Below are 16,318 nucleotides of genomic sequence, written 5' to 3' on the forward strand. Positions count from 1 at the left end.
TGGGGGTTTCACAAAGGACATATCTTATCGGGAGACTTGTCCTTTGCTATTCACAATCGCATTTCTAAGTATATACCATGGTAATCAATCACGGTATGTACCCGATAAGATAAGTACAGTACATATCGCCCTAACTGTCTCTGATGCAGTCTGAACGGTGGAGCAGCCACTGTACTGTATTCACTGCACATCTATTATTGTATCATATTGTCTTGACAGTGATTTTATGTGACACGGTAATACTGGGTTTGGGATGCACTTCGGGGTGGTGTTGTGGGATTGACGTCGGATTGGCTGTATTGGGATGTAAAGTGGAGATTCCTGTCGTTGTTGTTGATGTGTGTAAGAAAATCTTTGAGGGTGTCTAGGGGTCCTTTCCAAATGCAGAATACATCGTCTATGTACCTTGTCCAGAGGACTAGATTTGCTCCCCAGTTATGCCCCGACCAGATGTTGGATTCCTCCCAACTGCTCATAAAAAGGTTGGCATAACTGGGTGCAAATGGAGTCCCCATGGTGGTCCTTGTCTTCTGTCTGTGCTAGTCGCCATCAAACCAGAAATAGTTGTGTGTTAGTATGTAGTTGATGCTATCCAAGATGAACTGTGTCTGTCGGAAGTCTAGTGTTGGGTCTTTGTCTAGGAAATGGCGTATACTGTTTAATCCTTGTGTGTGGTCGATGATGGTGTATAGTGATGTGACGTCGCTTGTTACAAGCCAGTGGTCATCACCCCAAGTGACTCCTTCCAGTATTTGGAGTATGTGTGTTGTGTCCTATATGTGACAGATTTGCAGTCATGGAATTGATTCCAGATATGATGGGTCTACCTGGGGGGTTTGTGATATCTTTATGTATTTTGGGGAGGTAGTAGAAGACTGGGGATGACGGGGTGTGGGTTGTGTATGAAATCATGTTCATGTTTTGTGAGGATGCCATCTTTGAGTCCTGTTCTGAGTATGCTCTTTAGTTCATTGTGGAATGCCTGGGTTGGGTCTTTGTTTAATGTCTCATATGTATGTTTATCTTGTAGAAGTCTTTGTGATTCCCTGATGTAGTCTGTTTTGTTGAGTAGCACTATGCCTCCGCCCTTGTCTGCTGGCTTGATTATAAGGTTGTGGTTTTGTTGTAGTCTTTTGAGGGCTTTCTGTTCGTTTATGGTTAGGTTTTTGATGTGGTTTTTCTTTGGTGTTGGTATTTTATTGATATCGTCCATGACTAGTTTTTCAAATGTGTGTATAAGATGTCCTTTTAAGTGGCTGGGATAGAACTTGGATGGTGTCTTTAATGTGGTGTGTTAGTAGTTGTCTGGTTCGGGTGGTGGTTTGGTGGCGGGGTGTGTCATGAAGTATTTTTTCAGTGTTAGGCGTCATACGAATCTGTGAACATCTAGGTAAATTTTTAATTTGTTGAGTGCCTTGTGTGGGGCAAATTTCAGTCCTTGAGTAGTGATGTGTCCTCTTTGGAAAGTTGATGATCGCTGAGGTTGAAAATCCCTGTAGTGGGTGTCATTGTAGGTGTTTGGGGCGTGTGGTGTGGTTTTCCTCTTTGTCCTCCTCTACATCCTCGCCTGTCCACAATGGCTTCTATCATTGCGGCACATGCAGCAATTGCTGCACTCTAGATTACAGAAGCATAAAACCTACTACCACTTTCACCTCTGCCAAAACAGGTAATACATACAAGATACAGGAACACATTTCCTGCAACACCAGCCACGTAGTTTACCTATTAAGATGCACATGCAACCTACAATACGTAGGCAGAACTGTGAGGCCACTTAAAACAAGAATAGCAGAGCACCTCAGAAGCATTAGAAACAAATCGGAAAACCACAACATTCCCCTACATTTCCTGGAGAAACACCAAAGTAACCTCAAGGACATTGAATTCCTAGGTATCAAGACCATCACTCACAACAGGAGAGGGGGTGACATAACCAAAAGACTCAATAAAGAAGAATTAAAATGGATATTCACTCTGGACACTTTCACACCCCGCGGTCTCAACATAGACAATGAGATCCAGTCAATCATCTCCAAATAACGCACACCCAAACCAACCACCACCCCAACATAAGACTGAAGTTATTGCTCCACTGCAACTCCATAGGATGACACCATACACCCAAAACCATCATGCTTCACAACACACAACTATAACCCATCCCAATCACATACACAAGACACACCCAACCCCAACCTGTACATTAGTAACCACCACGCAATCAGCCCCTGCACCCACCTGCACCTCATCACCATTCAGCAAGTCCCTGCACACACCTGCACCGCAAAAAAAAAAAAAAAAACTTATCACTCCAGCCAGTCCCTGCACACACCAGTACCTCATCACCATTCACCATTCAGCAAGTCCCTGCACACACCTGCACTGCATTACCATTCAAACACACCATTGGCATAATCTGATTACACTTATCACTCCAGCTAGTCCTTGCACACACCTGCACCTCATCACCATTCAGCAAATACCTGCACTGCATTACCTCTCAAACACACCATTGGCCCCTAGAGTCACCTGACCACACCCCCACCTCCAGAAGTGCACTACATAAGAACCTCAGAAGCATTGATCATCTCACACCTCCTTGAAGAAGGCACCTGTGCCGAAAAGCGTTGGAGACCCCCAGACACCTACCCATCTTGAACCCACCTGCATGTACATCCGCCCCAATCTGGGCACCTGAACGGCAGCAGCGGAGCTTAACCGGACGCTGGTCCCCACTCACACCAGCCCCAGCCTCTGCCAAATGACAGTGCTGCACGCGCTCATCACACCACCTCACGCAGCACAGGTTCACCTGCACTGCATCCACGGACGAGAGCCACTGAAACAGTGCACGTCCCCCACCGTGGCATCATACTGGACTTTGAGAAGAACTGATCCCACACCAACGGACCTGGGCACCTACCGGTAGGTCAGCACCCATTCTCCTCACCAGTGCGGGATGCCGCAAAGTGGGAGCACCCCATATCACCTCCAACAGGGCATCCCAGTTCAGAAGTCTGTTGACCATAGGTCCAGCAGAGAAGCATTCAGTAGTCAGGACAACATGTCAAGGAGCCCCCTGAAAGGGTTGACCCTACTCCCCATACTGTGGATACGCCCTGTCACCCTAAATCACCAACAACTGGGCAGTGTGTGCTGCCACTAACCATCTAAGGGACATTTATCTTCCAGGAGCACTGTGCCTCCTACTGAGCAACTACCACCCTCTATGTGCACACACAGATACAAATAAATGTATTTGTTTCTTTCACCATCCATCCAGCCTCCAGTATTTCTGTTCTACCACAACACATCCACCACAACACACAGCCATCTGCTCCCCCCAACCTCTCCCCATTTTTTTCCCTTGTCCTTCTCCCCACCAATACACACACACAATCAAGGAGCGCACGTACCCTCCAATCTTACCATTTTATGTGACACGTTTATGTTTTGGACCCTGCTGGTTAAGTCTACTCTGTTCTGTGTAGATCTGCATTTGTTTGCCAATGCCTAGCTACCTTTTACCATGTGACAGGTCAAAGGGCTGAATCCTTCTGTGTATGAGTTGCTGAGACAGGGTAGTGTCTAGATTCCCTTCGCACAGAGGACCCTTATGTCATCAGCAACTGTCCAATGTCATTCCCTACCATCCACGTGGACATAGAGGGAGAATATAATCTTGTGGTGAACGGAGCAAGCCACCGTGCCCGAAGCGTGGCGAGCGAAGCGTGGCGAGCGAAGCGAGCCCGCAAGGGGACAAATTTCTTATCTAGGTGGACTTTATAGGCATAGAACCGCACTTCCGCCCTCACTGCACGTCACTTCCAGGTCCCTAGTGTGAAGGGGAAATAAGCTCAACCTTGCTGACAGGAGTTGTGTTAAGTCTTTACTACCCTACAGGCTTATATCTTTTTACGGCACATTCTATCTCTATTTTATTTTATTTCTTACCACATGTACAGTGATCTACTCTGCAGAACCACAGCTGTATTATATAGAAAATCATTCCAGTCTGTATTAATAAAAGGTAAAAAGTTCCAGAAATCTCATTGTCTGCGGATTAAGAGATGGACTTGGTTTAGCTATCTGAATAGTCACGCACTGCTTATGTGTAATGAGGCTCAGAATAGTAAGAAGATAACCTTTCTGAGGACTCAAGCTTTACAGACTCACAGTCAGGCTGGTGTAATCTCACCCATTACAGATCCATGATCTGGAAACTAAGTCCATACAGCTGGAACATCCCACAAGTTTGCTCCGAACTCATCGTCACATGCATTTGATCTCGGATCTAAGGTGTGTTGTTGCAGTCAGTTTCACCACACAGAACTCAAAAAAGTATGTGCAGCTGGACCAGATCTTACAAACAACCTCCTGGGAGTGTTAATTTGCATCAGGAAAGAACATGTCGTATAACAGCAGATATCCAACAGATGTGTAACTGCTTCGTTGTTAGAGAAGACAATAGAAACTATTTAAGGTTCCTGTGATACCGCAACAACGATTGGCATGATTAAATCATTGAATAAAAGTGCGTGTTTTTGGTAATAGTCCTTCACCTGCAGTGGCTACCTATGGACTTAGAAGAACAGCTCAAGAGGGACAAATGGAATATGGCACTGATACAAAGCAATTCATTGAAAGGGACTTTTATATGGATGATGGACTTAAATCCGTGCCTATTGAAGATGAAGCTAAACATCTACTCAAAAGAGCTCAAACGATGTTAAATGTTGCTAATTTGAGACTTCACAAAATAGTTTCGAACAGTACCAGAGTTATGAAGACATTCAACTTGGAAGATTATGCAAAGGATTTAATGAACTGAGATTTAGGCGTTGATACTCCTCCAATTCAACGCAGTCTAGGAATAAGTTGGGATATAAAGACAGACACATTCACAAGAGGTATCCTGTCAACAGTTAATAGTCTCTATGTCCCACTTGGCTTTAGAGCTCCAGTAACAAAACAAGGAAAGTCTTTGCTTGAGGCATGGAGCGGAGGCAAGTGTTTGTAGTGCGGGTGGCATGAAAGTGCTCATTTTGTCACAGTGGAGGCATGCAGGGCCGGCACTCCCATTAGGTAGCTGCCTATGGCACTGGGACCTGAGGGGGTAGCCCGCTATGGCTGCCTGGGACAAAAATGAAGCAGGTCTCTGACATCTTTATAATGCTTACTGCTGGTGACAGTTGTGGATCTTATAAACCACAGCCGCTGCTGCGCCAGCTATTATTTATACCTGCCGCAACCTGCTCCTCTGTCTGTCAGTGCACTAGCTGGGTCCAGCAGGCAGGCAGCAGCATAGGTGTCCATCCCCTTTCCTCTCAACTCCTTCACTCTCACACAGCCAGTTATGCTGCACAAGTCAGAAGAAAAGTAGCTGAATGAGCAGGAGCCAAACAGGCAAGGGAACGTTTTAAAGACTTCTTGGTGTGTGAATGAGTTAATAGGTGCTGGGGTGAATTGTTTAATGGGTGCTGGGGAGGAATGTATTAATTGGTGCTGGGCAGTGGATTAATGGGTGCAGAGGGGGGTTGCTGGCTGCTGGGAGTGAACGGATTAATAGATACTGGGTCTGGGAGAGGTTAATGGGTGCTGTGATGGGGAGTTAATGAGTGTTGAGAGTGGATTAGTAGGTGCTGGGTTGTGTATCACACAGAATACTCAGAGAACAATCATTTTAAATATATAGTTTATTTTCAGTTGGAAAGTAGACACATGTTCTTTACTGAGCTCAAGGCTCTGCTGCCTTCAAATAACAAATAATATACGGACAGGCTAATGATGTGAGAAAGTGTTGCAGCTTTTAACACCCAACCCCACATTAATACAAGGGGGAGAAGGGTTACCAGCGCACATAACATGTGCTGATACCAATAAACCCCATATCGCATGTTCGTTCATCTACTATTCTGTCTGCAATGTTCTTGTCAACATTATAACCATATACTGCACAATTCATATCCTAGCAAAGACAGTATCTTCATTATAATAGGCAATTAACCATACGAAATATAATAATTTACAGAGATACTGAGGTGCATAAATGACATTATATGTAAACATTATGTAAATATATTAACTAACACTAATAGTACCCATATAAAGTGATTCAACTGAATGTGACAGAAAATGTCTGAGGAATGGTCAATGAAGGCACTTTGCGACCAGTAACTTCATAGTTACTGGTCGCAAAGCGATGTGCAGGTAAATTCGCAAAGTGTAGCTACCATAATAGATAGTAATGGGCACAGCCAGATATTACAGTGGTGTTCAGTGGCATATCGTAAAGAATTTAATTCCACCATAGAGTATACTTTATGTTGAATATTTCATATAATTTGATGTTTGAGGTTGCACCTTGATGTACATTTTTACTAGTCTGTAGCAAATCATATTTTCCTATTGTTCTTTATCTTTTTGACTGGCATGTAATACAGGACCCTATTCCAGAACTTTGTGTCCTGAGCAAATTTGCCATCAAAGTCGCCTTTCCAGGACACCATTGGTAGAGTTTTCAATGCTTTCTTCACTACTTGCGGTATGGACTCTGGCTCCTTAAAAGGTTTTAACTTAATTAAAATCATTTTCAAGGGTTCCTCTTGTTCGACAGAACAAGTAATAGCCGCCTGTAATTCAAACAAGCTTGGACCTGTGATATATCTCTGGGACAGTATGAAAATAGCTCGCCTGCTTCTCTTAATGATCTTGGCAATATCTTCAACATAGGCTAGAAAGTAATACATGGGACAAAATTAGACCAGATTCAGCAGTAACTCATACAGTATATAATACCTATTGAATTTATAACAATATGCCGACATAATGTAAAGGTAAAACCTTGTCTGGTGAGGATGTTGTGTCTAGTTTCTATGTGACAAAGGACCTGATTGAGATCTGTATGCTAATGCATTTGCAGTTGCTGTGTGAAATATACTAATGCTGTAGCCGGCTGGAAATGTATAGAGACGTCCACCGGGCCCATCGCAACTCCAAGCAAATACTTACACATATACAACCACTGTCCCAGATAATTTGATAATCGGCCATATGAGTAACCCTAGGGTGTTACAAAATGGCCGCCTACACTGGGACATGGAAACCACTTTATCTGCATGTGGGATCACAGTTGTAGGCAGAGACATGTCTGCATTTTGCCCCCACTCCCATTAACTGCCCCAAAACAGTCCCTGAGTGGCATTGCTAAGGTATCTTGGTGCGTGCGTAGTGCGACTGTGATGTGTGCGCAGTCAGCCGATCATTGCTCAACTGCGTAAATATTGGCATTGCATAAATATCTGAATCAGGCCCACAACAATCAAAGCCTCCAATTGTCAGCGATTCGTTGCTGCTGGGTTTAAAATTACAATAATAATAAGTGCAAAACAAGGCATGCTTTACATTTAATATTATTGCTATTTTAAATCCTATGGCAGAATTGTTATATTGTTATATTCCTTTTACACGTAGCCTAAATACCCAGGTTTTTGCCGACCCGGGTCTAGACTATGTGTGAAAGGAGCTGACCCTTGTTGGAGTCCCGGGTCTACGATCCTGCTCTGTACTAGACTTATGTACTTCCCAGGTCGTCGGTCTGAAAGGGGTGTTACTTAGTAATTATACCCCAAGTTAGTCAATAAAAATAAAGTATTGACAATAAAGGGACTATAGTGATAGCCATTTACTTTGAATTAACATAAGTGATATCATAATGTAAAAAGCAGATGCCAGAAAGGTCATGGCTGACGTAAAAATTTTCAAATATTACAGTAAAGAATCTGCAGGGAGTCATGTACTAATGGAAAAAATGTGGCTGTACATATACATTGGAGAATCACATAATATCACATAACTGAAATTCTCTTGTCAGCAATAGAAGACATTTCTACCAACACTTTAATTGCAGTTTGGAGTCATGGTAATAAGGAGAAACTGTGGTACATTTATTTCATGTGTCACGACTCACAACTTGATATTTTATGTAATTTAGTATATGTGTACATATTAATCTGCTTTCAATGCATAAATGGGGTTCATTTAAAAGTCTGAGAAGAACAAGGTTTTATAAGAATCTGACCATTTTGCATAACTAAAAATGCTGTGTGGACTCTCGGTAACTTGGAAATTACTCCCAATATGTGTAGTCTACAGCTTATACAAATTTATCAAAATATCCTGTCCTGTAAAATGAAATATTGTTTTTGCATACAGTCTGGAATGTCCATATCTGGCCAACTCCATACATCACAGGGACTGAAAATGAGCTGTTCAGCATAATCTTAGTCTACTATTTAGTACATGTGTATGTATACAGTATATATACCTTTCCTGGCTATTGTCTGTAAATTTATTTTGAGGACAACTGGTCTTTACTACTAGGTAAAATTAATAAATTAACATTGGCTTGTTATGGTAACTGCACATGGCAGCAAATTGTTCTGTGTCTTTGTAAAAATAAAGCTGGCCAGCATTTGTGGACTACATGCTAAAGCAGACAATATTTACCCTGCATGCAAAAATAAAAAATGTTTGTGCACCCTTTATAGTGCAACATGTTTTGTCCAGGTACAAAGTTACTTTTTACTTTGCTCTCAACTGAGAATCAGCCCCATAGGTCATATGAGTGTCATAAGATAACTCTGCCAGGACAGACCCCAACAGACAAAACTTTTGATGCTGCCATTAGTGGCAAGAGTAAAAGTTTTAAGATTTGTTGGGACAGTTAGTGCTTTCCTGGCACAAGAGCAATTATAATTAGTCCTGAGACAGGTTCCTGAATCGCTGTGAATAACAGTGATAAGCAATGTTTGGTTTTGAGGTTATCACGCAATTTTATTAAATAAGTACCTAAAAAAGTGCTATAATTACGAGCAGGACACGAGGAATAATGACAACATCATGTTTCTCGTGTGTCTCCACATTTTTGTGAAAAATTTACACCCAGTTTCAATTTTCTATAAATAGTGGTTGAACATCCTAAGCTGGCACCCATGAAAACAAATATGAACGGACGTGAGATATATATGAAGCATTTGCTCACCTCCTCCTGGTAGAATGTCTCTATCAAGGATACATAGTCTGTAATTATAATGGTTCTCCAGCACATTTGGTAGCAATTGTGTTGCAAATCGTTCCTCATCAAAGCTCTTACAATAGTTCTCTTTGGTCTCCTCATTGAGATCAGAGCTTCGTGTTGCATATGAAATAAAGGCATCAAAGTCCTTGTCATCTAAAGAAACAACAATGATAATATTATGAACCATTTATGTAACCATTATTTGCATATTGCAGCTAAAGTAATGTTGAGCCTGAAGATGGAATCACCTATATAATAATACATTAATATTGCGTTTTACTCTGAAGTGGGATATTCCAATTACAGATGCCACTTGTGGCCACTGCTCTCACCCAGACAATGCCTGTTTGCCTAAATGACTATGCCTCAATCTTTTGCCAGTGCTTATCTGTCCTGCCCCTCTGTCACCACACTCTCTTTCATGCACAAGGAGTAGCACTGTGATTGGTCAGTGAAAGACACCATAGAGGCGATTTAATTGTTTTTTATGTCATGGTAGTTAATAGGTGCTCAATGTTGCAATTCAATTGTTATGGGCACCCATTAATTATTGCGCTCCTCGCAGGCAATTCTATCATGTTTAGCGCTTTAAACGGCCAAAAACCGTCTAAAGTCCAGGTTAGGGCGCCATACTCCTGTTTGGGCGCCTAAAACCAGGAATTATCGCATCCTCAGGGAAAACAATTCAATTGCCCACAATTATTGTAATCTTCTCCTGTATCATTGTATTCTAGAGATAACTGGGATCCTTTTCCCAAAGCTCTATTTCTGGTCCAGCATGGGTGAAGAACATAAAGTGATCCCTTACATTGTAAAACGTAAAACATTTTTACTGTATACTATCATTGACAGAAATCACCATTTACATACCTCCCAACTTTTAAACATACCAAATTGGGACAAAATACTGTAAGCCCTACTACCACCTAATCAGACCAGAAGCTGGGAGGTATGTTACTTATATAGATATTATTTACAGAAACCTCAATGTGGATTATCCATTATTGTGTATTATGTGTATTATAATAATAATGCTTCTGATGAATTTACTGAACTTTAATTATTCTGTGTAGTATATATTATTCAGTAATGGTCTTACCTCCAACAGTTTCATCCTTTGATAGGTAATTCCGGTAAAACAACACTATTTCAATCCAATATAAGTACACCATTCCACTTCCTGCCAGCAAGATCAGCAGCAATAGCACCGTTGCACACAATACATATATCAAGAATACAACATCTGTTGGATTAAATGAGGAGAGAAAAGTACATACAATTAGAAGAAATGCTGTGTTCACTGCAGATAGAGGATTGTAATTGTTAGACGTTTCATTTTAATATTGCAACCACTGTACTTTACTGTGTTTAACATACATGCAGATGTCATTAGAGTATAGCTGCTGATAAAATTAATGTGTTTATCCAGGTTCTGTTATAGAACAAGGTGTTCGTTTTGGTCACCATTGATGGTTAACCTTAATGGTATAAAACCATGCCCGGGAAATAATCAATGGTTTTCGCCCACCAATGGTCATCCCTGCTCTCTTACTCATGGGGCAGCAGACCAATCACAGTTAGAGGTGGGGCTTCATTGGTCATATTTGGGGAGGAGCTATGCTCCATGTCCTGGAGCCAGGGTGAAAAAAAAAAGCCAAAATCTTTACGGGGCTCTTTGCCATCAATGGTGGTGAACCATTGAATCTCTAACATCAATGGAAACCATCGACCATCGATGGTGTTTAGCCATCGATGGCCATCACTACTACTTTCCTTTCCTCCATGTTGAAAACAGCATGTTAAAGTTTTCAGTGTGTATTTGTTCCTGTTTAGACATAAATAAAAATTTATTGTTTGATCATACTTTCTGCTGTTCCTATATAGCCTATTTGCTAACGAAATGCTTAACAAATGCACCAGTTTAGTCCTAAATGACCAACTTGGACTTTTTTGATCCCAAAGCAAATTGTTTGCTGCAAAGAAAATTAGAATCCATGATTTTTTTTATGTATATGCAAATTTATTAGCAAAGGAAGGTGTACAGCTCTGCGCTTAAAATATAAATACTTTATATTTTATTATATTTTTATTATATTTATTTCTTCCTATCATTTCATCTTTATAAATTTTGCTTAAACACATTTATTTACAGTAGATCCATTAGACCCTAGTAAGTATAATTGCCAATTGTTCGTAAATATGAAAAATAATGAAAACTAAATAGGACTTTTCAAAAATTGGGACTATCTTATTTACAAATATAAGCTCAATTTATTAGGCTATATTTAACAACATAAACAAAAAAATGAAAGCTAATGTATGTATAGGGGGAATTCAATTAGCCGCGATAATGCGGTAACTTAATGTATGTTAAGTGATCGCACACTTTGCTACATTTTGTGCCTTCATTTTGCTTCTTTTGTCTATGCTCCCATTTTTCACTCAATTCAAATCCAAAAGCCGTGATGCGGCATTCGCGCGAAAACTGTTTGTGGTGTTACTTGCGTACAGTGTAGCTGAAAATGGTGAAATATACCTGTACCCCAAATAAAGGCAAACAGATAGGAAAACAATATAGAATTATATTAGTGGCACTAATAAAAGTATTTGGGGTTCTTAAATTGTGGCAAATGGTTATTATATGCATGTTTTTAAAACAGCGAAAAAAGATAAAAAGCTAGTTTTTTCGCAAATAAAATGTACTACTTAAATTGGGGGTGCATAAAAATGCTATAAGTATATATTTCTATCATATAAAGGCACTTTTAATTTTTTTTTAAAAATACGCCTCTAACACTCACCTGCAATCTTAAAAACACCTGTGCCATTCAAATAGCACCCCCATATACCCGTCCCACTACTTTAAACCCTATTTCCAACACTTTTTACTTTTTCACCCCAAAAATTGCATGTCATTGTTGGCCAAATTAAGCTAATTAAAAAATTGTTTTGCCTAATTACTGTACTCATTGAGGAGGGTGTGCCAGTCCCGACATTTTTACCTTAAAATAAGGGTTTTGCACAACTTATCACCTGCTTCGGAGGTGGTGAAAACTTTTCACTGCTTTTTGCTAGGATTGCCCAATATGGACAAATTCGCACAATGAGTCGTTTATCTCCAGAGAGCGGCTTATCACGGATAATTGAATTCCCACCATAATCTGAAGGCTTGTAATGAATTAAAATACTTGCAGTTATACAGTAAAATACTTAGATGTTAGTTCATACTGTACTACAAGTCTCTTATAGATAATATATATATATATATATATATATATATATATACACACATAGATACTTAGAACAATTGATATAAAGCTGCAGTTGCTAGAAATAAGGTTATGTTCGATTATTTCAAATTGCCTCTATTATATCATGAATTTATACTTTTGTATCTGTTAATCTGTTGTTTATGTTGTTAAAGTTATAATAAATTGTGTATAAATCTGTATACAGTATAAGTCAGTTTTAATTTAGTTTAAAATATTTATTTCATCATTGTAAGAGGTCTCCTAAACAGCTGCTCCCATTACATTATTGTATATACTGTATGCTGCATAGCTTTTCGAAGATCGGGATGGGAGGGGGTATAATTAGACTGTACGTCAGTATTATTACCGATTATATGATGTTTTTCTGTTTGTTACATGTTTAATGATTTTTGTATGTATTTATGTGTGTGTATATATATATATATATATATATAGCAATAGATTAGTTTCATTTTCCCCTTTTCCTATAAGCATCTGCTTTGCATAAAAATAGGAAAAATTATTGCAACTTATCTAATACATAAGGGCTCATTCTGAGTTAGATGCAGCAGCATCCGTGTCAGGTTACACATGCGCACTAAAGCCTCAGCGTCCAGCTGAAGGAGCCAAACAGGGGTGGAGGGATCCTAAAGGATCCCTTTTCGCAACCCGGGACTCCTTCCCATAATGAAGGAGCAGGTTGCTGAAGCAAACGTCATCTGAAGATGGCGAATGCTCCCGCAGTCCAGCTCCGAAAATATTGTATTTTCGGAGCTTGATGAATTCTGTCCTCATACTAGTATATGGGGACAGCGGGCCATTCTGCGAGTGGAAGGTAAGTAGGAGATACCTGTCGCCCCGTTTTCTGGGAGTGCCGAAGCCAGGGCCTGTGTCGGAGGACGTAGATTTCCTGGGCTTGCAAGTGGCAGACGGCGGCTAGTATGAGTAAGTTTTGGCTTACTCAGATGGCTGATGCTACAAACATCGCGACCAATGGTCTTCGGACACAGCATTTGGACCTCTGATGCCGGCTGGAGGCGTGTTTTACCTTCAGATGCCTCCAGAAGGCATTAGCATATTTTAGAACAGTAGCAGCATCCAACAATGCAGCTACTGAGCTACTGCCTCCATCTCTGAATCAGGCCCTGAGTTTGCAACCACCCTATTGACAAGCCTGCAACACTCCCATAAGACGGGCCATCTCCGTGCGTGTCACCTCCCAGTCACCGCTCAGGATCACTCTGTACATTTGAAAGACATTTCTGAGACCGTGCATCTCAATTGCAATTACAACTCTGTGCGCACAGGCTCCGGACACATCCGCAGTGTGAAAAAAAAATTCTCAACTGCTCCAACATCGACATTGCGTTCTACTCAGAATCATATTGCAACATTGCCCTTTGCCTTGTATTATTTGTGCCATTGTAATAAATGTTTTGTTGTATGCCTTTACAATCATATATACCTTGTTTCATTTGCATTTTTAATTTATAATCTATTGCTTTTATATGTCTTATAGAGCTGGTCAAGATCCTTTGTATTTAAATATGGTAAGGGAATGACAAATTACTTAAACCTCTGATGAAACTATACACTATGGGGCTCGTGCTCAGTTCCCCAAATTGTAGGCATAAACTGCAATTACTAAATACGTAGCCATTGCAGATGTATGTACATTTGCATATTTCACAAGATGCATGCAGGTTGGTATAAGAAGCATATGCAAAAGGTCTATGTTAGGCATATGTCATCACTTAAACTTGCATGTTTTGTTTGCATAATATGCATTCACTATAAGGATTTAATAAAACTTTAGAAAACACTTTAAAACATTAGATACAACTCTGGCTCTAGTGTATGGGAAACACTGTTGAAGCATGTGCACAAAAACATAATATATACACAATCTAGAAAAGAACCTTCCATAAACAGACAATCAGTGGTTATAATCTGCTAATAATGCGGCTTGGACAGGTCTATACTTGTATGTGTCTCTGTGCTATTCCTCATCTATTTGCAAATATGCAAACTATACTCAGCCTATGTTAGTCCATACTTGCCAACATTATGCCTGCCCCCAGTTTGGCACGGTTGGGGGGGCGTGGAACGGTGTAAGGGGGTTTGACGGACTTGAGGGCATGAACGTGCAATAGCATCATCGCGGCTCTGCCCTGCTACATAATGGCAAGACTACCAGGATTGTAAAGCAGGGTGCGCGGCCACGATGATGCCATTCCATGTGTATCGTGTCATCACCCCCCTCCCCCTGCTGTGGGATATATGGCCAGGAGACTTGCCCTCTTTTCCAGACGGTTGGGAGTGCAACACGATTTTCAGGAGGGTAGGCAAGTTTGTGTTAGTCTGCCCATTCCCTTCCTTGTTCCGCCTCTCCAGACTCAAGCAGAAGCAGAATAAATGTCATATTCACGCATATCTGCATGTGCACATGTGTGCAGTCTGTTTTCTGGGCATGAGCAGATCAAAAGGGGCTTGGAGAAGGAGGGAGGGGGGGAGGGAGGAACAAAAAATAGAGACAAAAACTATATGCCACACACATATATACCCATGCAATGCCTGGCACAACAACTAATGCATAAGAAAATATAATAAGGACATCAGTGTATTATTCTATATAATGCAAACATTTCCAAATAACTGTTAAAATTATTTTGTACCTTTTTCTTTTCTTGATAATCTAATTGTTGTTGTAACATTGCCCACAGAGTTCTGAGCATAGCAGTAAAACATTGCATTGAGGTCATCCACTGTTACTTTATCAAGGGTGACTGTCAAGAAACACTCTTTTCCATTAAAAATGTTGATACTTGGAACAAAAACAAAAGGAAATGTTATCAGAAATACTGTACTTTTCAAAGAAAATAAGGCATTCTCATTCTGGTTGGTTAATCACAATAGGCTGGTTCCCTATGGCAGCTCAGTATCTGGTTCACTATGGCAGTACAGTATCTGGTTCACTATGGCAGTACAGTATCTGGTTCCCTATGGCAGCTCAGTATCTGGTTCACTATGGCAGTACAGTATCTGGTTCACTATGGCAGTACAGTATCGAGTTCACTATGGCAGCTCAGTACCTGGTTCACTATGGCAGTACAGTATCGAGTTCACTATGGCAGCTCAGTACCTGGTTCACTATGGCAGCACAGTATCGGGTTCACTATGGCAGCACAGTATCGGGTTCACTATGGCAGCTCAGTATCTGTTTCACTATGGCAGCACAGTATCGGGTTCACTATGGCAGTACAGTGTCTGGTTCACAATGGCAGCACAGTGTCTGGTTCACAATGGCAGCACAGTGTCTGGTACCCTACGGCAGCACAGTATGCTGGTTCCCCATAGCAGCACTGTATGCTGGTTCCCTATGGCAGCACTGTATGCTGGTTCCCTATGGCAGCAAATTATCTGGTTTCCTACGGCAGCACCATATGCTGGTTTCCTATTGCAGCACAGTATCTGGTTCACTATGGCAGCACAGTGTCTGGTTCACTTTGGCAACACAGTATGATGGTTCCCTATGGCAGCAGTCAGGGTCGAAAGTACATACCAGGAGCCTGGAGGTGAGATACAGTAGTTGTTGGTGACCCCCTCCACTTGCATTTAGTACCAACACCATCCAGTCTCAGCAGCACTCACACGCACTCCCCCTAACCCACATATACTACCAACACCCCAGCAGTGCCCAATCACACACTGTTCTCCCCCTGCATTCACTTCCAACACCCCAGCAGCACCCAGACACTCACTCTCCTCCCCCTGCATTCACTGCTAGCACCCCAGCAGCACCCAGTCACATACTCTCCTCCCCTTGCATTCAATTCTAGCACCCCAGCATAACCCACACACTCTCCCTCCCTGCATTAATTTCTGTGCCAACACTACAGCAACCAGACACACACTCCTTCCCCAATTAACTACTAACACCCCAGCACACAAATACTACCTGTTGTTGATCAAGGCTTTCCGCTAT

General features: G+C 41.2%; 1 protein-coding gene across 1 annotated transcript in view; it reads right to left on the bottom strand.

Annotated features, from left to right (window-relative positions):
- Positions 1-5,703: 5,703 nt before the first annotated feature.
- The window catches only part of IL18RAP (interleukin 18 receptor accessory protein), a 65,120-nt gene continuing 54,505 nt past the window's right edge, over positions 5,704-16,318 (bottom strand). Inside the window, exons 7-10 of the mRNA XM_088454067.1 lie at positions 15,009-15,157; positions 10,182-10,325; positions 9,047-9,235; positions 5,704-6,736 (exon numbers count right to left, since the gene is read on the bottom strand). Coding sequence (XP_088310193.1) covers positions 6,399-6,736; positions 9,047-9,235; positions 10,182-10,325; positions 15,009-15,157 — 820 coding nt within the window. The 3' untranslated portion in view covers positions 5,704-6,398. The remainder of the gene's footprint in view (positions 6,737-9,046; positions 9,236-10,181; positions 10,326-15,008; positions 15,158-16,318) is intronic.

Source organism: Taudactylus pleione, unplaced genomic scaffold (genome assembly GCF_031769625.1).
Source record: "Taudactylus pleione unplaced genomic scaffold, aTauple2 ptg000609l, whole genome shotgun sequence".
Classification (NCBI taxonomy): Eukaryota; Metazoa; Chordata; class Amphibia; order Anura; family Myobatrachidae; genus Taudactylus; species Taudactylus pleione.